General features: G+C 38.0%; 1 protein-coding gene across 3 annotated transcripts in view; it reads left to right on the plus strand.

Moving 5' to 3' along the window:
* Window positions 1-13,173: 13,173 nt before the first annotated feature.
* The window catches only part of CCDC81 (coiled-coil domain containing 81), a 38,021-nt gene continuing 29,522 nt past the window's right edge, over window positions 13,174-21,672 (plus strand). Inside the window, exons 1-2 of one of the 3 annotated variants that reach the window (XM_053900172.1) lie at window positions 13,174-13,571; window positions 20,303-21,105. Coding sequence is in view for 1 of the 3 variants with exons in the window: in XM_053900171.1 (XP_053756146.1) it covers window positions 21,400-21,402 (3 nt within the window). In the remaining 2 variants the exon portion in view is untranslated. Of the gene's footprint in view, window positions 13,572-20,302; window positions 21,106-21,125; window positions 21,403-21,672 lie in introns of those variants that run through there. The other 2 variants (XM_053900173.1, XM_053900171.1) reach the window with 2 other exon arrangements.

Consider the following 21,672-nt stretch of genomic DNA (forward strand, 5'->3'; position numbering starts at 1 on the left):
TTCTGCCTATTTAAAGCTATTGTTGAATTCCTCTAGTGAATTTTTCATTTCAGTTACTGTATGTTTCAGCTTCAGAATTTCTTTTTGATTTCTTTTTAGGTTTCTGTATCTTTGTTGATATTCCCATTTTGTTCATGTATTATTTTATTGACTTTCTCCATGTCTTTCTTTAGTTTTTAGAGTATCTTTAAGGCTCTTATTTTAAAGTCTTTGTCTAGTAGATCTGTCATCAGGTCTTTTCATGGACAGTTTCTGTTGATTTATTTTTTTCCTTCACTGGGACATATTTTCCTGTTTCTTTATATTCTTTATATGTGAGTTTTGTTGTTGAAAATTGGACGTTTGACTCTAACAACATGATAACTCTGGAAATCAGATACTCCTTATCAAGGTTTGCTGTTTTTTGTTTTTGTGTGTAGTGTTTCTTTCTTTTTTTGGAGTGTTGAAGGCTGTGTCTGTGCTGAGGATCAACCTAAGGAGCTAACTTAAGGTCTTCTTAGGTCTTTTCTGAGCCTTTGTTTTTCCGTAGGCATGTGTAGTGACCTTCTGATTTCTTCCATACATGCAGTTGCTTTTGAATGTCCTAGTCTTTAATGTTGGCTGTCAACAGGAGAACAAGAGAAAAATGAAGGGGGAAGAAAACAGGTAGCTTGCCCTTTAATTTCCTGGAAGGTACTTCAGCAGGACAAGAGGCTTGTAATATTGAGGGGAGATGCAACAATGATGATTGCCTACCTTTTGGCACCTCTTGATCAGAAGGAGCAATAAGAGCATAGAACCCTAATTTTAAGAGGACAGGGACCTTTTGCCTGTTCTGGCTCCCAAAAGATGTGTGGAGTCTGTTACAGGAACATATGCAAAGCTGCCTGCCATGGGGCTGAGGGTGGGAGGATGGGTAGTGACTACTAAGAGCTGAAGTTGAAAATTAACTGCAATTTACTGTCCAAGCCTTCCTCTGAAAATGCAAGCCTTCTATAGAATACAGAATTCCAAAATAGTTGCTTCATATAGATTCTGCATTGTCTAGGTGGAGAGACAGATTCCTGGTGCTTCCTACTCAACCACCTTCCTAGAATCCTCTCCACTTGATTACTATTTATTTATTTATTTATTTATTTATTTATGTATATTATTATTTTTTAATGTTTATTTATTTTAGACAGAGAGACAGAGCACAAGCAGGGTTGGGGCAGAGAGAGAGGGAGACAGAATCCAAAACAGGCTCCAGGCTCTGAGCTGTCAGCACAAAGCCTGACACGGGTCTCAAACTCACAAACCATGAGATCATGACCTGAGCCGAAGTTGGACACTTAAGTGAATGAGCCACCCAGGCGCCCCTCCATTTGATTACCTTTTAAAGAGATTGCAATAGTAAGATAAGAAAAAAATCTTTATACCTACCTATGTGTTACTATTTTTGTTGCTCTTCATTCCTTTGTAAAATTCAGATTTCTATTAGGTATTATTTTTTCTACATGAAGGACTTCCTTTTTCTTAAGATTTGTTAGTGAGGATTCTCTTAACTTTTGTATCTCTGAATAAAGTCTGCATTTCCTTAATTTTTGAAATATATTTTTTATGGGTAAAGAAATTTAGGTTGACAGATTTTTCTTTTAGCCCTTTGAAGATGTTGTCCACTCTTTTCCAATTTACCATTTTCAACAAGAAATTCACTGCCTTACTTATCATGATTCCTTTGTGAGTAGGAAGTTTTTTCTTTCTGGCTGCTCTTAAATTTTTTTCTTTTTTATTGGTTTTAAGCAATTCTTTCTTTTTCTTTCTTTCTTTCTTTACTTTCCTTTCTTTCTTTCTTTCTTTCTTAAAGCAATTTGAATATGATATATACTAGTGTAAATTTCTTCTTCTTTTTCTTCTTATCCTCCTTTTCCTCCTCCTCTTCCTCTTCCTCCCCCTCCCCCCTCCTCCCCCTCTTCCTCCTCTTCCCCTCCTCTCCTTCCTCCCCCCTCCCCCTCCTCTCCCTCTTCCCCCTTCTTCTTCTTCTCCCCCTCCTCCTCCCCCTCCTCCTCCCCTCCTCCTCCTCCTCCTCCTCCTCCTCCTCCTCCTCCTCCTCCCTCCTCCTCCTCCTCCTTCTTCTTCTTCTTCTTCTTCTTCTTCTTCTTCTTCTTCTTCTTCTTCTTCTTCTTCTTCTTCTTGATGTTCAATGAACTTCCTGGATCTATGGGTGTATTATATTCATTACAATTGGAAAAATTTTGCAAATTATTTATTAAAATATTTTTTTCTGTATCTACCTTTCTCCCTTCTTATTCAGGGATTCCAATTATATTTGTCTTCTTGAAGTTGTCCCACAGCTCACTGATACTCTGTCCATTTTTTCCAGTCTTTTTTCTGTATACTTCATCATGGATTTTTTTTATTTCTATGTCTTCAAGTTCACCAGTCTTTGCTCTGTCACTAATCCCATCCAATATATTTTTCATCTAAGGCATTATAGTTTTCATTTCTAGAAGTTTACTTTGGATCTTTAAAAAAATGTCTTCATTGTCACTACTTAACATGTTCAATCTTCTTGAACACATGAAATACTAAAGTAACAACTGTTTTAATGTCTTTGTCTACTAATTCTATTATTTTTCAGGGGACCCTTGAGGATCTCTGGAGCTCTTTCTATGTGTGTGTGTGTGTCTCTTCTCTGAGCACTGTGTCCTGAAAACTTCGTTCAGGCAGTCGGCTGGGGTAATAGTTGAGCTTACCTCAGTTTTTTTCTATTTCTCAGGGATTCCTTTGTTATGTGATGCCTTATTTTGATTTTCTTGTGATATATTTTATTTCTACATGCTGTAAGCCTCAGATGATGTACTTATTGTTGCTTTTCATAGTTAATAATCTTTTATTTTTATCCATTAACATATCATCCCTAGAGCTATTCGTTCTTTCTTGCACTTTCATGTTACATTTGGGATCATTTTTCTTTAATCTGAAGTACATTCTCATCTTTTATCCTGGATTTTATTTGTCTGAGAAATTTAAAAAATTTTATCTTTGGTTTTGAATGATATTTCCTCACTATAGTATTCTAGCTTTAGTTTTTTTATTTCATAACTTTAAAGATATCACCCCATTGTCTTGTGCTTTCATATTTTTGTTGTGAAGTCAGTGTTATTTCTTTCATTGTTTTTTTCTGTGGATGTTTTTAAGATTGTCTTTTTATCTTTAGTTTCATTGGTTTGACTATGACATGCATAGAGGTAGTTTCCTTTATATATTTCCTGTTTGAGCTTACTAATCTTGAAGCTGTGGTTAATATTGTTCATTAGTTTCATAACTTCTCAGCCATCATTTCTCAAATGACTATATATTTCTCTCTTCTCTCTCTTCCTAGAGCTTCATTTGTCTCTCTCACATTTCTCTTACTCTCTTAGGTCCTTTTTTTTAATGTTTTTTTGAGAGAGAAATAGAGAGAGAGAGAGCACAAGCAGGGGAGGGGCAGAGAGGGAGACAGAGGATCTGAAGCAGGCTCTGTACTGAGAGCAGAGAGCTCAATGCAGGGCTTGAACTCAGAAACCATGAGATCATGACCTGAGCTGAAGTCAGAAGCTTAACCACGCAGAGCCTCTCTTTGGTTCTTTTTACCCATTTTTCTATTTGAGTTTCAATTTGGATACTTTCTTCAAGTTCATTAATTGTTCCAGGTGTTATTTTCAGACTCCTGTTAAAATCCCCCAGTGGGTTCTTTATTTTTTAGTTTACTTATGAATTATTTATTTAAGCTTGCTTCCCCCAGAACTCTGGGTTACTTCTTAAAAAAAATTCTCATTGAGATATATTTTATATACAACCAACTACACCCATTAAAGAGTAAATTTTGATGACTTTTGACAGTTGTATATTCCTGTGAAACTGCCACCATACTCAAGATACAGAATATCTCCATCACCCCCAAAGATTTCTCATGCCCCTTTGCATTTTATCTCTCTATCTGATCCTCACCCTAGCCAATCACTGATTTGTTTGAGTAACTCTAAATTAGTTTGCTTTTTCTAAAATTTTATATAAACGGGGTCACATAGTGTACTCTTTGTGTCTCATTTCTGTCAGTTAATATAGTGATTTGGAGGTTCATCCATGTTGTTGCCTGTATCTGTAGTTCATTCTTTCTATTACTGAATAGTGTTACATTGTATGGATAGACTTACCTGTTGTTTATCCAGTTACCATTTGATGGACACATGGGTCATATCACGTTTTTGTCTCTTGTGAATAAACCTGCTATGAATATTTATGTATAACACTCTGTGTGAACATGTGTTTTTATTTTCCTTAGTTGAAATTGTAATAAACTGCTAGTTTTTCAAAGTACATTGAATCACTTTACATTCTCTTCTGTAGAATGTAAGTTCCAGTTGCTCCACATCTTTGCAAATGCTTGGTATTATCAGTCTTTTTAAAATTATGGTCATTCTGATATTGTAGTGCTACCTCATTGTGGTTTTAATGTGTGTTTCCCTAATAACCAGTGATGTTGAGAATCTTTTTATCTGCTTATTAGCTATTTGTGTATTGGCTTTGTAAATTTATATTCAAATATTTTGTCCATTTAAAAATTTGAGCTGTCTTATTGAGTTTAGGAAGATTTAAAATATGTATATTCTGATAGGTTTTGGTAAGGATGTGGAAAAAGGGGAAGCCTCTTACATTGTTAGTAGGAATGCAAACTGGTGCAGCCACTCTGGAAAACAGTATGGTGTTTCCTCAAAAAAGTTAAAAATAGAATTACCCTACAATCCAGCAATTGTACTAGTAGGTATTTACCCAAAGGATACAAAAATACTAATTCGAAGGGATACATGCACTTGTTTATAGCGTTATTATGTTTATAATTGTTTATACCATTATTAACAGTAGCTACATTATGGAAAAAGCCCAAATGTCCATCAACTGATGAATGGATAAAGATGTGACACACACACACACACACACACACACACACACACACACACACTACAATATTACTCAGCCATAAAAAAGAATGAAATCTTGCCATGTGCAATGACATGGATAGAGCTGGAGTGTATTATGCTAAACGAAGTAAGTCTGAGAAAGACAAATACCACACGATTTCACTCATATGTGGAATTTAAGAAACAAAACAAACAAACATGGGGGGAGAAAAAGACAAAAATCAATAAACAGAATCTCAACTATTGAGAATGAACTGATGGTAACTAGAGGGGAGGTGGGTGGGAGGATGTGTTAAATAGGTGATGGGGATTCAAGAGGGCACTTGTAATGATGTGCACCAGGGGTTGTATGGAAGTGTTGAATCACTGAATTCTACATCGGAAACTAATATTACACTGTATGTTAACTAACTGGAATTTAAATAAAAACTTGAGGGAAAAAGATATATCCTGTATGCCAGTTGCCAGATGTTTGTAATGTGAATATTTTTTCTTGTCCTGTGTCTTTGTTTTTCATTTCTTAATGGTGTTTTTTGAAGAGCAAAACTTTTAAATTTTGATGAAGTCCCATTTATTACATTTTTGCTTTTATAATTCATGCTTTTTATGTCCTAAGAAATATTTGCTTAACCTGAAGATCACACAATTTCTCTCTTATGTTTTATTTTGGAAGCTTTATAGTTTTTACCTCTAGATTTAGCTCTCTGATCCATTTTAAATTAATCTTTGTGTACTGTGTGAGGTGAGTTGGCTAACCAACTTAACTCACATTGCCTAAAGGCATCTACATTTCAGTTCTTTTCAGAACTTGTTTATTGATCAGTAGTCTTCATTTAAAAAAATAATCAAGAAGTATTCCTTTGTAGAATATACGTTTTGTTTTGCCTATGTAGAATGGCATAATATAATGGTAAAATTGGACAAATAACTGTAAGTTTAGAATTTTTGGAAGCCAAAAACCCTTTCTCATTTTGTTTTTTCCCATTGTTTCTTTTAAAATATGGGAATTGGGGGCACCTGGGTGGCTCAGTCATTTAACATCTGACTCTTGATTTTGGCTCAGGTCATGCCCTACATTGGGCTCTACACTGACTATATGGAGCCTGCTTGGGATTCTGTCACTCCCTCTCTCTCTGCCCCTTCCCTACTCTCTCTCTCTTTCAAAATAAAGTTAAAAAAATATGGGAATTGGGGCACCTGGGTGGCTCAGTCAGTTATGCATTTGGCTCTTGATTTCGGCTCAAGTCATGATCTTATGGTTCGTGGGTTTGAGTCCCACATTGGGCTCCACGCTGACAGTGCAGAGCCTGCTTGGGATTCTCTCTCCCTCTCTTTGCCTTTCCTCTACTTGTGCTCTCTCTCTCTGAAAATAAATAAATAAACTAAAAAAAAAAATGTAAATTACTTCTATTAGTATTTGTCATCATTAAACACATCTATTTGTTTGTCACATCTATTAAACATGAGAAAGTCCTATTGTGTGACTTTTATCCTGTAGATAGGCCAGGCAGAATGGTGATAGTGTGCTATTACTTGATTTGTTTTTAAATAGTCTGATTTGATCAGACTTGCTCTATTTCTTCCTTGGGTTATCATTTCATAGCTTAGGCTCAAAATATTCTCATTTGTCACACTAACTCACCTTTTTTTTTCAGTTGTGTTGCATCTTTGCCACGTCATCTGTCAAAGTTTATAAACAGTGGTCACTGTCAGTGATATTAATCATCCTGTGGCCAGCCTTCCCATGGCTAGCACTTATCCGTTTAATCATTTGGTAGATTTCCTTCATCTCCCTCAGCAATTTTTCTGACTTTAGTTGCCATATGACATATGGATTCCTTATGCCATGTAATGAAATATGGAGAATAGAATACTCTGTGAGTGATCAGTCCATCATCTTATTCCCAGGCCTTCAGGAAACATCTACATCTTCCAAATAAATCCCAAATCTCTTTGCTTGGCATTCAGACAAATCATCTTAGTTTTAAGTAATGTTCCTTGTCTTGTACTCCCATTACATTGTCTTCATACCTCTAATATGAGGGTTAGCGTGTCTTTATAATAGAGATGCAGTATGCAAGCTCTTAATTTATATCATGTCAAGTCTAAGTAAAGCTGAAGAGAATACAATAAAACCTTGGATTGTGAGTAACTGGTTCTGTGAGTGTTCCTCAAGACAAGCAAATATTCTTAATAAATTTTAACTTGATAGGGGCACTTCGGTGGCTCAGTCAGTTAAGTGTCTGACTTTGGCTCAGGTCATGATCTCATGGTTTGTGGGTTTGAGCCCTGTGTTGGGCTCTGTGCTGACAGCTCAGAGCCTGGAGCCTGCTTCGGACTCTGTGTCTCCCTCTCTCTCTGCCCCTTGCCTGCTCATACTCTGTCTCTCTCTCTCTCTCTCTCTCTCTCTCTCTCTCTCTCAAAAATAAACATAAACATTAACAAATAGAAATTAAAAATTTTAACTTGATAAAGGAGTGAGGTCTTGCAATACGAGTAGTACATGACACTGAACATCACATGATCAGAACTGAGCCAATGGTTCTTGAAATTCACTTTGATATACAAGTGCTTTGGTTTAGAAGCATGTTTCCAGAATGAATTATGCTCACAAACCAAGGTTTTACTGTAATTTAAATGTAAACACTTCAGTTTTAATGACTAGTCCTGTAGTTAGGGTTTAGTCAGAGAAGCAGAAGCCCCATGAATGATGAAGAATATGGGATTGTTATGGTCATTAGCCCTTACATAATTGTAAGGTCCGGTTAGGCAGTCTATGTCTGGTGTTCGGCCTGAAGTCAGCAGGGACAACAGTCAGGAAGGAAAGATGGTCATGAAATGGGGGAGAATAAAAATAGCTTAGGATTGGTGAGAAAAAGCTGGAACCCATGAGGGCAAATTAGAACCTGTGAGGACAAATTGGGACTTGCATTTGTCTCTCATTGTATCTAACCCTCAGTGATAAATGTCATCTGTAGGATAAGGTGGTGCCTATGGCCACACTGATGAACATGCACTTAGTGTGGAAGAGCTAACAGAGAAGATCTGATGGGAGCCAGAGAGCTGCAGCCAGGCTGCTGGCCTGTGCCTATATGGTGAGCCAGCAGATCAGCGCCAGGCTCTACAATGATTTTCAGAGCACAAAAATGTCTTCTGCTTTACTTCTGCCTTTCAGATCTCACACAAATGTCTCTTTTTACTAACCCTCACATAGAATCATACGGAGAAGGGTATTTTGGGAAATGCAGTTCCATCTTAGCTAATGTGGTAGAAAGCGACCACAAGTACACTTCTTAAAGCAGCCCTGGAGTAGGCAAGGGATTGAAGATATGTATCTGGTGCATTTTCAGTCTGTCTCAGTTCCCCAGTATCTGTCATAGTGTAAGCATCTGACAGTGTTGAGTGCAGTTCCACTATTTGGTTGAATTTTTCAGACAAGACTGCTTTTTAATCATAAGCCAATTGCTTCATTACATGATCATAAGAAAGTGATCTGACCTAAAGCTGGAGGAAAAACTGGCTGTATTAGGTCTGTAAACCAAGAGATGTTATGTGGATCTCTAACATAGGGCCTTCCTCAGAAGGTATTTCTAGAGTGATTTTGCCCATTGATTGAATTTTCAATTTGCACTTTGACTTTCGAACTCTTCCTGATTTTAGAACCTTCTTTATTTTTTAAGTTTATTTATTCATTGAGAGAGAGAGAGAGAGAGAGAGCTTGAGCAGGGGAGGGGCAGAGAGACAGAGAGAGCAAGAGGGAGAGAGAGAGAATCCCAAGCAGGCTCTGCGCTGTCAGTGCAGAGCCTGATGCGCGGCTCGATCCCATGACCCTGAGATCATGACCTGAGCTGAAACCAAGAGTCAGACGCCTAACTGATTGAGCCACCCAGGTGCCCCAGAACCTTCTTCAATAAATATTTGTCAAATGGCAAATGAATTGTGTACTTCTCATGTGTGGGGATTTTCTTCTCCTGTATTCCTCTTACCAACTAGCAAAGTACATGACACGTATCAGATACCTAATAGATGTGGGTTAAATTATTTATTGCAAATTCTTATTCTGTGTTGTATAATATGAAAACAAGAGTATTACAAGTGTTTTTTTTTTTTTAATTTATTTTTGAGACAGAGAGAGACAGAGCATGAACGGGGGAAGGGCAGAAAGAGAGGGAGACACAGAATCAGAAACAGGCTCCAGGCTCCGAGCCATCAGCCCAGAGCCCGACGCGGGGCTCGAACCCACGGACTGCGAGATCGTGACCTGAGCTGAAGTCAGACGCTTAACCGACTGAGCCACCCAGGCGCCCCACAAGTGTTTTCTTTTTTAACAGATTTCCAAGTGGCCCTTAATATGAGCCACTGAATATTGTGTATGCTTTGGGGTCTGGGTAAAGGTAACTGCTCATTTAGTGTGGGTTTTACAAGGCAAGTTGAAGCTTACAGAAAAGTATGTGTATATTAAAGTACTTTGGAAAATATTGGCCCAGTTTATTTCCTTCAGTATTTTTCATAAATCCATGCACTCTGCCAGTACCTCTCTCTGTCCTCTGTTTCTCTTTCTATGGCAAATTACCTTTAAAATATTACTAAGATAATCCATGTCTAAACAGTAAATAAAGGAGAAATGTGAACATAAAAGTTCTCTGAACTCCTCCCTCTCCACACAGGATTTCACACTATCCAGAAATAATCACTGCTAATACTTTTATGTATCTTTCCTCAAATATTCTATGAATTTATAAACATGTATATGAATATACATACATATTTATATGTGTATGCATACTTGAAGCAAGTAGTATCATATTATTAATACTATTCTGCAACAAGTTTTCACTTAATGTATCTTGAAACTTTTTAAAAATCACCACATAAAGTTACAGCTTTCTTTTAAGCAAATTCTTCAAAATGTATTCCAAAGTACATTGTACAATTTAACTGGTTCCCTGTGATAGTTATCTTAAATTCTAAGATTAGCATTACAAATAATGTTACATATACATATATCTTTGTTTGTATCATGCAGGTATATCCAAAGAGCAAATCCTAACTAGTAGAATTGCATGGTGTGCCTGAGCTTTGTTACCAACTAAAGGTTATGTTTTTTCAGGATATATAATGTTTATAGTTCATTGAAAGTTGCTAGTAAACATTGGGTCACATGTATCTCCACAGCTTCTTTTGGCAGGAGACCTTTGGTAAAAGGAAAAGATGTCGAAAGAAAGGTCTTTGCCTTTATCAATTGTAGATCTACCTTTGGTCATCTATAATTCACTAATAATTAGCAATTGTTCATAATGATTTCATTTCATAATCACTTCATTTTTTGAAACTGAAGATAACTTTTTGAGAGACTAAAAGCATCATCACCATGCTTAACTCAATCTAATCTATTATTCTAAGAAACTAATGTATTTCTACACTTTCATTATTTTCTTAAGATTGAATAATAATGCTGATATGACCACTAAAAATTAGGTGACTCAGCAGTTGTCAAGACAACTGTCACAAAAGTTTGCCCATTGTTTACTGCTGATCCATTCAACAATATTCCCTGCTTATTTCCCCAAAGGATTTGAGACAGCTTATTCTGCAAAGACAAGTGCTTGAAGTCTAAACACCATCATAGACCAAGGGCAAAAGGCAGGTGTAAAAGAGAGAGTGGGAAGAAATTATTTCCTCAAGAAATTAGCTTATGAAAGGCCCCAAACCTAGTTCTTAAGGTAGAGAGAGAAAGGCTGAGTTATGGAGTTTGTCATTTTCTAGCACAGAAGTTCTCAGTCTTATTAGACACAATGGTTCTTTTTCATAACAAGTATTTTATCTGAATGCCTTGTTACCATCTTGAAATGAGGTTTATGGATAGCACAGCTTATTTACTCCAACCATTTAAAAATGAATATGAAGTCAGAACTCTTGCATAATGTAAGTAATGTATAGTAAAATAATATGTATTTTGGCATATATGTCCAGGCATGACTATGCTGGAAGGCAGAGGAAGTTACCACATGCTTATACCAACAGAAAGAATCACTATGAATGCTGCAGCTACAAACGCAGCCTGGTTGAGATGTGTTGGCTACTCAGCTACCATCCGCATTGATGTGATGATTACAGTTTTCCTAAATAGTGAAGAATTCTCCTTAAATCCTGAAAAAAAAAAGGTGTAATTTTCCCCCAGTTTACTTGGATTTTGAATTTCTAGGAAATTAAGTGATAGTGAAATTAAGCAGAAACTTCTTTGTATTTACATGCAAAGTGGATTTTTTTCTAGGTTCATAAATAGCCTTTTTTTCCTTACATGGAAATCTGATGAGATATTCAAACACAGTGCAGAATGTGGAACCATCTTCACTGTACAGGACTGTCCTATACACTGCGGACCATCAGGGACCCCTGGTCTCTGTTCATAGTAAATGCCAAAAATTTCTCCTCCCCACTACCATTGCAAGAGTCAGTCACTTTGGAAATCTGATTGGCATTATGTGTTAAAATCTGCATTTCCCATGACCCAGTAATCTACTCTTAGTTATATATACACATCATAAATGAATATGTATGTGCATCAGAAGTTTTGTTCAAGAATGTTTGCAGCAACATTATTCCTAATAGCCCCAAATGGAAATAACTCACATATTCCCTCAACAGCAGAATGGATCAACAAATTGTGCCATATCCATACATATGCAACAATGAAAATGAACAAATTGCTAGTACAGAAACCATGGAGAAATCTCACAAACATAATGTTGAGTGACAGAGCCACACACAAAATAACACATACTATATAAATTCCGAAAGTTCAAACACAGGCAAAACAGATTTATAGTATCTTCTGGAATAATGCCTGGAGGGAGAATGAGGCATTTCAGTGCTGATAGTCCCCCTGTCCTTCCTTTCTTCCTTCCCACCCTCCTTCTTTCCTTTCCTCTCCTTCCCTCCTTCCCTCCTTCCCTCCTTTCTTTCTTTCTTTCTTTCTTTCTTTCTTTCTTTCTTTCTTTCTTTCTTTCTTTTTCTTTCTCTCTTCCCTCCCTCCCCCTTCCTTTTTCCCCTTCCTTCCTTTTCTTTGTTCCTCCCTCCCTTCCTGTCTTCCTCTTTCCCTGTCTCAGCTTCCTTCCTTCTTTTCTTTTTTTTTGTTTCCTTCCTTCCTTTCCTCTTTTTCTCTTTCTCTCTCCCTCCCTCCCCCTTTCTCTTTCCTTTCTTTCTTTTTCTTTCTTTCTCTTTCTTTCTTTCTTTCTTTCTTTTTCTCCTTCCTTCCTCTTTTTCTCTTTCTCTCTCCCTCCCTCCCCCTCTTTCTCTTTCCTTTCTTCTTTCTTTCTCTTTCCATCCTTCCTTCCTTCCTTCCTTCCTTCCCTCTCTCCCCCCACTTCCCCCTTTCTTTCTTTTCTTCCCTCCTTCCTTCCTCTTTTTCTCTTTCTTTCTCCCTCCCTCCTTCCCCCTTTCTTTCCTTTCTTTTCTTTCTTTCTTTCTTTCTTTCTTTCTTTCTTTCTTTCTTTCTTTCTTTCTCCCTTCTTTTTTCCACTTGTTAATTATGCCATAAGTAGTTAGTATTCTACAGAACACACTTTGGTGAAATTCTTTGTGTCACTTTTGTTTTATTAACTCTCAGTTTCCATAGAGAATCTCAGGGCGGGTAGGGTAACTTGCCTAATATTAAGTGAGTAGTAAGTGATGGATACAAGATTCTATTTCTTGACCTGGGTGGAGTTTACATGTGTGTTCGCTTTGGGGTAATTATTAGCAGAGGGGAGGGTATTAAAACAATTCTGCAGGATGACACTCATGCCGTGTATAGGGAATAAAAAATCACTGTAATTACAGAAACATCAGCTCTTGCTAGTTCTTTTCTCTCCTTAGTCCTCCGGCTCTCCATTTTCTAGGAGGGGAGTCCAGGAGAAACCAAAGACGAGAAAGAAATTCCGACTCAAAGTCAAACTTATCCGGAGACTCAAATGTCCGTTTCTAGGGTTAAAAGATTTTCTCCAATTGGTCCAAGGTGGTTACAAAAGCGATCAATTCTCTTCGCTGCCCAGGGTAAGAGGGGAAGGAAAAGACAGTTAAAAAAGTTACTCCCCAGCCTCGCTGTTTGCCCCTCCAGAATCCCATTGTCTACGTAGGGCTCTACCCAACATAGGAGGCGGGGCCAAGGCCATGCTTTGACACCCTAGCGACGCAGCAAGCCTTTGTTGCGTCCTAGCAACACACCACGGCCTCCCTGCGGCTGGCCTACCTTCCCTCAGTCCCATCTTCTTGCTCTTGGCCTCGCGCACGCTCTCACTCGGTGGCCCTGAGCGCTTGGATTTTTGCATACTGGTGCAATGCAGCTCTTGGGGTTCCTGGGGTGGGAGCCACTCAGAGCCAGTACGGGGTGGGAAGGGACGGCGAGAAAGGAGGTGTTAGAAAAACACAAATCGATATTTGGTAGTTTTTATTTTTAAGGTACATCCAAAGCTCTGAAGAGAAGGGCTTTGAGGGTAGGAAAGTCACTTTTGTACAGATTTCAAATGAAGAAAGAAAAGAGACCGGTCAAGGACTCAGCACCGAACCAAATGAATACCAACATATTGGACACCATCGTCCCTTCCTTGCGGGACCAGAGCAAGCCGGTGCTGCGCACTCTTCGTACTCTTCGGTCGCTGAGCCAGGAGGGTAAGTGAAGTGAGGCGAGGGCTCTGGGGGCTGAATCTTCACCTGCTTGGGGGCAGGCAGAAAACCTCCTTCCCCATCCCCTGAGTGGCCAGGTTATCTTGGCAACCAGCTAGTAATCACAGCAGGCTCCCATTGGATGCCCATAGAGTTCCTTTATTGATCGTGTTAATGAGGGAAAGGGGCCAGCTGAAGATTTTGATTAAAAGTGATAATGTGTTAGCCTGGGGACTAGCACAAAATAAGTGCTCATTAAATGTTAGCTAAAAACAACCACTCCAAATGGGTCCTTCTCAGACTTCATGCAACGACATGGCTACTTTTGTTGCCCCTGATATTTTGGGGTTGTGTTAAGAAAGTGAGATGGTCATAAAAGGAACTGGGTGTTTGCAAGAAGACCTGACAGCTTCTCATAGAAACTTACTAGGCTTGATCAAAAGCGTAGTTTCTTAGAAGAGTCACTCTAGAGTGACACCAAGATCTGTTTGTAAGCATTGGGAACCCTTGGGAAGAAAGGTGCTCCAGAAATGGAAACTATTATTACTATCAAGTCATTGTGACCTAGGGACGTTGCCTACACTTTAACCAAATGACTTAAGAAGACAAAATAAATAGGAGTAGATGCCTCGTTTCTTTCCCCTGCATCACTCTTACTTTTTCCTGTTAAAATTATTATAAAAGAAGCATTAAGTATAATGGTTTTATGGGTTAAAAATATTTGCCTTATTTACAAATTTACATATAATTTATTCATTCAAGTAATTTTGAGAACCTACTGTGTTAGACACTAGAGAACTGACGATGAGCAAAAACCTTGGAATTTACATAGTCTAGTTGGGAAGAGATATACATTAACCAAATAATCACAGAAATAAATAATAATTTCAATTAGTAAGTGCTACCGAGGAGGAGGTGCATGGTACACTGGGAACTTTTACTGTGGTTGAGGATGGGAATGTGTGTCAAGATTTGTTGAAGAAAAGAAGACGTGAGCTGAGATGTGAAGAATGAGTTGCAGTTAAATAGGTGAAATGGATCAGTGGAATAGGGAGTGGAGGGGAGGTGACAGAGTTCTTGGCAGAGGGAATAACAAGAGCACATTGATGAGAGACAGCATGGTGTGACCGAGGAATTGAAAGAGAGTCAATACGGCTGCTCTGTAAGTGCAGAAGCTGGAGTGTTCTAAAGAAGACTGGACAGAAAGGGAGGAGTCGGGTGATCAGGGCTTTGTAAATCATATTAAGGATAGTGGCCTTGATTTTAAGCCTGTGGAAAGCCATTAAGTGTTCTAGCATGGAGGTAAAGGAGGAGTTGAATGACATGATCACGTTTGTGTTTTGAAAAGATTGCTCTGGTTGCAAAGTGGGGAATGAATTAGAGGGTCAAGAACACCTATAACAGTAACTTAAATGAGACTGAATGGTAGCTTGGTCTAAATTGGTAGCAGTAAAAATGGAGAGATGTAGACAGACTGAAAGGCTATTTAGAGATTGTGGTGGTGGGCTGAGCATGGAGGGTGAGAGAGAAAGGAAGTCGCAAGGATGAGTTCTGAGTTCCTGGCTTATATAACTGAATAGATGAAGGTGGCAGTCATTGAGATCGAATCCCTGGATACAGGGCAAGATTTAAGGGAAAGAAGATCCTGATTTTGAGCAAGTGAAGTGTCTCTGTGAGGTATCCAAATAGGTAGTTGGATACACAGGTCAAGAACCTTAAAATGGGGAGGGTTTCTGGGATCTAAACAAACACGTGGGAGTCATCAGCATATTGGTGGTCATTAAAGTCCTGGGCACAGATGTAACGGCTGCAGCAGAATATGGAGTGAAAAATGAAGGCCTAGGGCTATATCTTTGGAAATCCCAACATTTAATGGCTGAGTTGAGGAAAATGAGAAGAAGTGGCTAGAGAGGTAGGAAGAAAATCCAGGAGAGAGGAGTGTCACAAAAGCCCATAAGAGAGGTGCTTAAAGGAGGAGAGAGTGGTCACCACTGTTAGATATGACTAAAGGGTCAGCGAGGTGAAAGCTAAACATATCTATTGAGTTTATTGATGAGATTGTTGGTGACCTCAGCAAGAGCTTTACTGGTTGAATGACAGAAACAGAAGTCATTATTAATGTTATCATTATTAAAGTCATTATTAAAATCACTATTAACTAATAAGTGACTACTTATTAATGTTCACAAATGATCCCTTGTAAAGGAGATGAGGATAAACTTCTAATCTCAGTAAAGCCCATAAATTAACTTTTCATCATTGTATGTATTAAGTCCTGTGGCTTTCATATGTTTCTCCAAAGTTTAGTATTATGTAGTTATAGTACTTAGAAGGTCCCGTCATCGTTTTGTGGATGTGACTGGGCAAAACTATTGAAGACCACATAGCTAGCAATCTGCAGAGGCAGGAAGTCTGCATGTCTTCAGTGCAACACACTGATCTTTCCACTGAACTATGCTCCTATGCTCTGGGAATATGTTTCTTTGTTCAAATCACTCTTGAATTTTTTGTTTTGTATGCCAGTATTTTAATTTTAAAAGATGTCTTATGGGGCACCTGGGTTGCTCAGTTGGCTAAGCGTCCGACTTTTGATTTTGGCTCAGGTCATGATCTCATGGTTCATGAGTTTGAGCCCACACTGGGCTCTGTGCTGGCAGCGGGGAGCCTACTTGGGATTCTCTGCCTCCCTCTCTCTCTGCCCCTCCCTACTCATGCTCTCTCTCAAAAATAAATAAACATTTTAAAAAATGTGTGTGTGTTGTTTTTAAAAAGAAGATGTCTAATAAAGTCAAGGGAGCTTATCTCTTATATTTGGTATTAGTATTTATTTCAAGCATATATTATTCTACAATTTACATAATGGACACTTCTTTCTAATAATCATATATAAAATGTAGCATTCTTGCTACCTGGCACTGTGTTTGAAAATATGGTTTGAATGCATAAAATGTTTAGAATTTGAAGTCAAATGATGGTTGAACTGAGTATAGAAGGTATGTCTGGGGATTATTTCTTTATAATAATGATTCTAGGTATTTCAATATTTGATTAAAATAAATAATAACTCCAGTTTTCTCTAAAACATAAAAGTAGCATATCTTTAATTCGCTTTTTAGACTGGATTAAAATTCTTCTTGTTTGACAATTCAGTGATATCCTCTCTGACTTTGGGATGTCAGAAAAAATCAAAGTTAAAAATCATTGTTTGTAAAATTTTCAAATCTATTCCAATTGAAATGCAGGAACCTACAACTTCCCAAAGGGAATGATGTGCATATTTTCTTTTTTCTTCAGTAAGAAACAGCAAATCTCTCAGGGTGCCTGGGTGGCTCAGTTGATTAAGCGTCCAACTTCAGCTCAGGTCATGATCTTGCAGTTCATAGGTTCGAGCCCCACATCTGTTCTGTGCTGACAGCTCAGAGCTTGGAACTTGCTTTGGATCCTGTGTCTTCCTCTCTCTCTGCTCCTCCCCTGCTTTGCTCTGTCTCTCTCAAAAATAAACATTAAAAAAATAGCAAATCTCAGTTTAGAATAATAAACCCTGCTTTTATATAATTTTTCCCATTAGATTCTATAGAATAAAACAACATGGCAGTCTTGAATATATCATTCAAATGAAGAAAGATGATCCTCAAATTTCCAGCTAGGCTCAGTCAAGTCTTTTCATTAGGGTTTGGTTGCAAGCTATATAGTTTCTCCTGGCTCTAATTAAATCATTTCCACTTGGTATAGATTGTTTTCCTGAAATTTGAGCTGCATATTGTGAGCCTGGGTAAAAGACTTAACAGTTTTGACTTCATAGTTTTGAAAGGTCTCCATGTAAATCTGGATATGGAGATTCTGTATTATTAGCAAATTAATGACATTTTTGTTCATGATGAAAAATTTAATTCAGTATATAATTGGTATTGGTTGAAAGACCTTCTTAGTTCTTAGCAGCCAGAAGTAGAATTCTTTTGTCTATGGTGGTGGAGAGGAATGGGGAATACAGTAGGATGGAGCAGAGTAGAGGAAAGACTTGGTTATAATAAACTGTGTATCTGTGATTTAGAGTGAAGGGTAGGATCTTTTCACCTGGCTCACTGTAGCATGTAGCCCTAGTTTCCTTGGTGGGTGAGTGAATTTCCATCACCCAACTTGTTCCCAGATACCCATGAGAATCATTCACTGCTACTTCTCATTGCCCAAACTACTCCTCCCCTGGCATAGTAATAAAAATATTTATAACCGTGACATGCTGTAATTAAAAGTACAATTTCCCTGCTTTAGGTAGTAGTTTAAACCATTAGAAATAAAAGTTATACCAATAAATCAAGCAATTTCCAAAGTGGGGAAAGAACTAGTCTTTTGCCACCAACTGCATCCATATCCCAAAGTGGCAACCTGGTAAATGTCACTGTTCTTGATTTTTTCTTTTTTAAAGTAGGCTCCACACTGGAAGCCCAAGGTGAGGCTTGAACTCATGACCCTGAGATCAAGACCTGAGCTGAGATCAAGAGTCGAATGCTTAACTGACTGAACCACCTAAGCACCCTGTTATTGATCTTTTATTCTGAAAACTAAAACATAACACTCTGGATTTGCACAGAGTTCATTGGAAAGTATCTTTAATACACATAATTAGGTTTGGAGTGGAGATGTCAACACAGACTTAATTTTCAGTACTTCTAAATATTAGTTATACCTAGAGTATCCCTTCATATCATGTATTTAACCCTAGTTATTGGCAACTACTTATTTTTCTACCACAGTTCCTTTTTGGAAAACAGCTCAGAACAAGAAAAACATAGAAGACCCCTCTCTGATCATTCAAAACAGATAGTAAGAAGTCTATGCACTGATTCAAATTAAGCCCCTTGGGTCCCTACCCAAAGGTCTGTTGTCAAGAATTATTATTTTAGGGCCGCCTGGGTGGCTCACTTGGTTAAGTGACCAACTCTTGATCTCAGCTCAGGTCATGATCTCACAGTTTGTGAGATCAAGCCCTGTGTTGGGCTCTGCACTGACAGTGTGGAGCCTGCTTGGGATTCTCTGCCTCTCTCTCTTTCAAAATAAATAAACTTTAAAAATATTACTTTAGATATAATATTAGTATATTTGTTGAAAGCAAAAACAAAGCAGATCAGAAGCAGTAAATTAGGATCAGGTCTGCAGAGCACTAGCAGTAGAGAGACGTGACAGCTGGTAGTCTAACAGTAACAAATGAGAATGAAAAGCAAGTCAAGATTTAAGCAAAAATATGGTGATCATTTTGCAATATATACAAATATAAAATCATTATGTTGTACACCTGACACTATTATTATGTGCCAAACTGAATCTCAATTTAAAAAGAATATATTGTTTTATGGGTTTAGTAATAATGTTATATGGGCTAAGGCATTTAAAGAATATCAAAGACTACTACATGCTACTCAAGGTTGATAGTACACAAAGATTCAGTGCACAAAGCAACTTAGGTCTCTGCTGTCATGGAGTTATCATCTGGGCAGAGTTGTGGAGAAAGATGACACACACACACACACACACACACACACACACAATCTCTATAAAGACCACCCCCCCACCGCCCCCAACAAAGAATTAAGCAATGAAAGAAGTACAGAGACACTTAATGCCCAGACAGCAGCCTTTTATGCCTTAATGGTGCTTGGCTTTACTTTTGTGTTAAAGAATGTCATAAGAATGAAGGTTTAGGGGTGTATGGGTGGCTCAGTTGGTTGGGCAACCCACTCTTGGTTTCAGGTCAGTCTGTGACTGGTTGTGGGATTGAACCCTGTGTCAGGCTACATGCTGAATGTGGAGCCTGCTTGGGATTCTCGCTCTCTCTCTCTCTCTCTCCCCCTCCACTGCCCCTCATCTGCCCCTCCCCCACTCACATGTGTGCTCTCTCTCAAAATAAATAAACATTTAAAATAAAATATGGGGCCTGGGTGGCTCAGTTGATTGAGTGTCTGACTTTGGCTCAGGTCATGATCTCATAGTTTGGTTCCAGAGTTTAAGTGCCATGTTAGACTCTGTGCTGACAGCTCAGAGCCTGGAGCCTGCTTTGGATTCTGTGTCTCCCCCTCTCTCTGCCCCTCCCCTGCTCATGCTCTGTCTCTCTCTCTCTCTCTCTCAAAAATATATAAACATTAAATAAAATAAAATAAAAAAGAATAAAGTTTTATGTTTCAGAGGGCACAGAGTAGACACTCAATAAATACTTTTTGAATTGGTCATTAAGAAAAAAGGGGTAGGGTTAAATAGGTGATAGAGATTAAGGAGCTCAGTTGTAATGAGCATCAGGTGTTGTATGGAAGTGTTGAGTCACTAAATTATACAACAGAGACTAATATTACACTTTATGTTAACTAACTAGAATCTAAAGAACTAAAAAAAAGAAAAGACTAGATTATACTTGATTAACTCTATTTATAGGATAAAAGGAACTCTGTCCCACTTCTATAAAGAATAAAAGGAAATGTGCGACAGAGTTCTCTTTATCCTAGAAAGACTGTATTTAAAAATTTATTGTTATTGTTATTTTTAAGCACATTTTTGGAATGTAAAATGGTAAGCTTTAGTTACTAGGAAAATTAACTTTTGGGAATGAACTTATTTTCTGTTAATTCTAAATTAATTAGGAATTACTATTGTTTGATTCTGCAGTTCACATTTACTTTTTTATTTATTAGCACTAGATACTATCACATGAGTGCTTACATCAATTATTTTTTATTTCCTTTGAATTTCAGAAGTCTCTGCTATCTGGGGGAATGTGTCAGAATTTGTGCAACAACAGCTATCCCTACAAAAGGCAAGATTTATACTTTAAGTTTAATGCAAGAGTCCAAAGGATCTTTCTTCCTTGGTCTTGTATAATTTTGCTGGGAGCAAAATAACAGATTTTAGAGCTATTCAATTTGACTTTCAGTCCTGTGATTTTATGATGCTCACACTATGACTTACAGATAGTAGATTTAACAAACATGGATTTTATTCTTAGGTAATGAATTTGTAAAAGTTCTCTCTAGTGATACCAAGCAGATCACTGACCAGTCTGGATGTATGTAGAGGAACTAGATGAATTCTGTTGATCTGTGACCTGATAGTTTCTGGCATTGCTATAGAAGGATGTAATGCTTCCTGCCATGCCTCTTTGCAGGGAATGGGTTTTAACTGAAATACAAGAAGACAATCTGGGATTGAACTCATCTTGCCAAAAATGAGAAACTTTGCCCAGACTTCAGTTTGGATGCCATGGAACTGGACAGAGATTTGGGGAGTTTGGAGGGAGCTGGGAAATTGTGAAATTTTTATATCCTACTCACAGGTCCCATTATGACAACCCATGGGCTGAATTCGTCCTTCAAACTTATCTTGTTTGGTCTGATAATTTGAAGTAGTCATCACCAACCTAAAATTTGGAGAGTTTATATAAAGTTTTGGACTTGTTTCTCTTTTCTTGAAAAATCAGCAGATTTAACAACACCAGTTTTCCATTCCTGCATGATGACACTTGGCTGGAGCCAACAATGAGCTCTTCCCTTTGGATGGGGTTTGTACTTTCTAGCCACTGCACTCTCTGGCTGGCTACCTTCATTCCCTTGCGTTCTTTCGTGGGTGGTGCCTGTAGGCATTTGAGTTTGTAACCCTTGAGGTGTGATATTTCCAGGGAGACAGAGGCCTAGTTTGAGAGCCAAAAGCATTGGCTTCTACCCCTCAGCCAAGATCACTACACTGCAGCAGATGCCTTGGATGCTGGATTGTCTGGTTTTAAGTGAGAGACAAAACCTAAAAGAAGGAATGAGAAAGCAGAGATTCTTACAGCTTTTTAAATTCCTTCTTTCTAATGGTAAATGATTAAAATTCAGAATTTCCCACGATTTAGGATAAGAGGAATCTTAAATATAGATTAAAAGTAGCAATGGCATCCATACAAATTATCTTAGTCCTCACAGCCTTTGAATGGTAATCGAGATGCAGGATCTGATGTCAGAAGCATTGTAGATCAATATATTACATTTTATACTTACATGAGAACTTAGAATCATGACATACTATAGCTGGAAGAGAGTTTAGAAATCATTGAATATTTAAGGCTTAATTGTTTTCATGGGTTTTT

This window comes from Panthera pardus, unplaced genomic scaffold, assembly GCF_024362965.1.
Source record: "Panthera pardus isolate Hobbes unplaced genomic scaffold, ASM2436296v1 HiC_scaffold_12, whole genome shotgun sequence".
Lineage (NCBI taxonomy): Eukaryota > Metazoa > Chordata > Mammalia > Carnivora > Felidae > Panthera > Panthera pardus.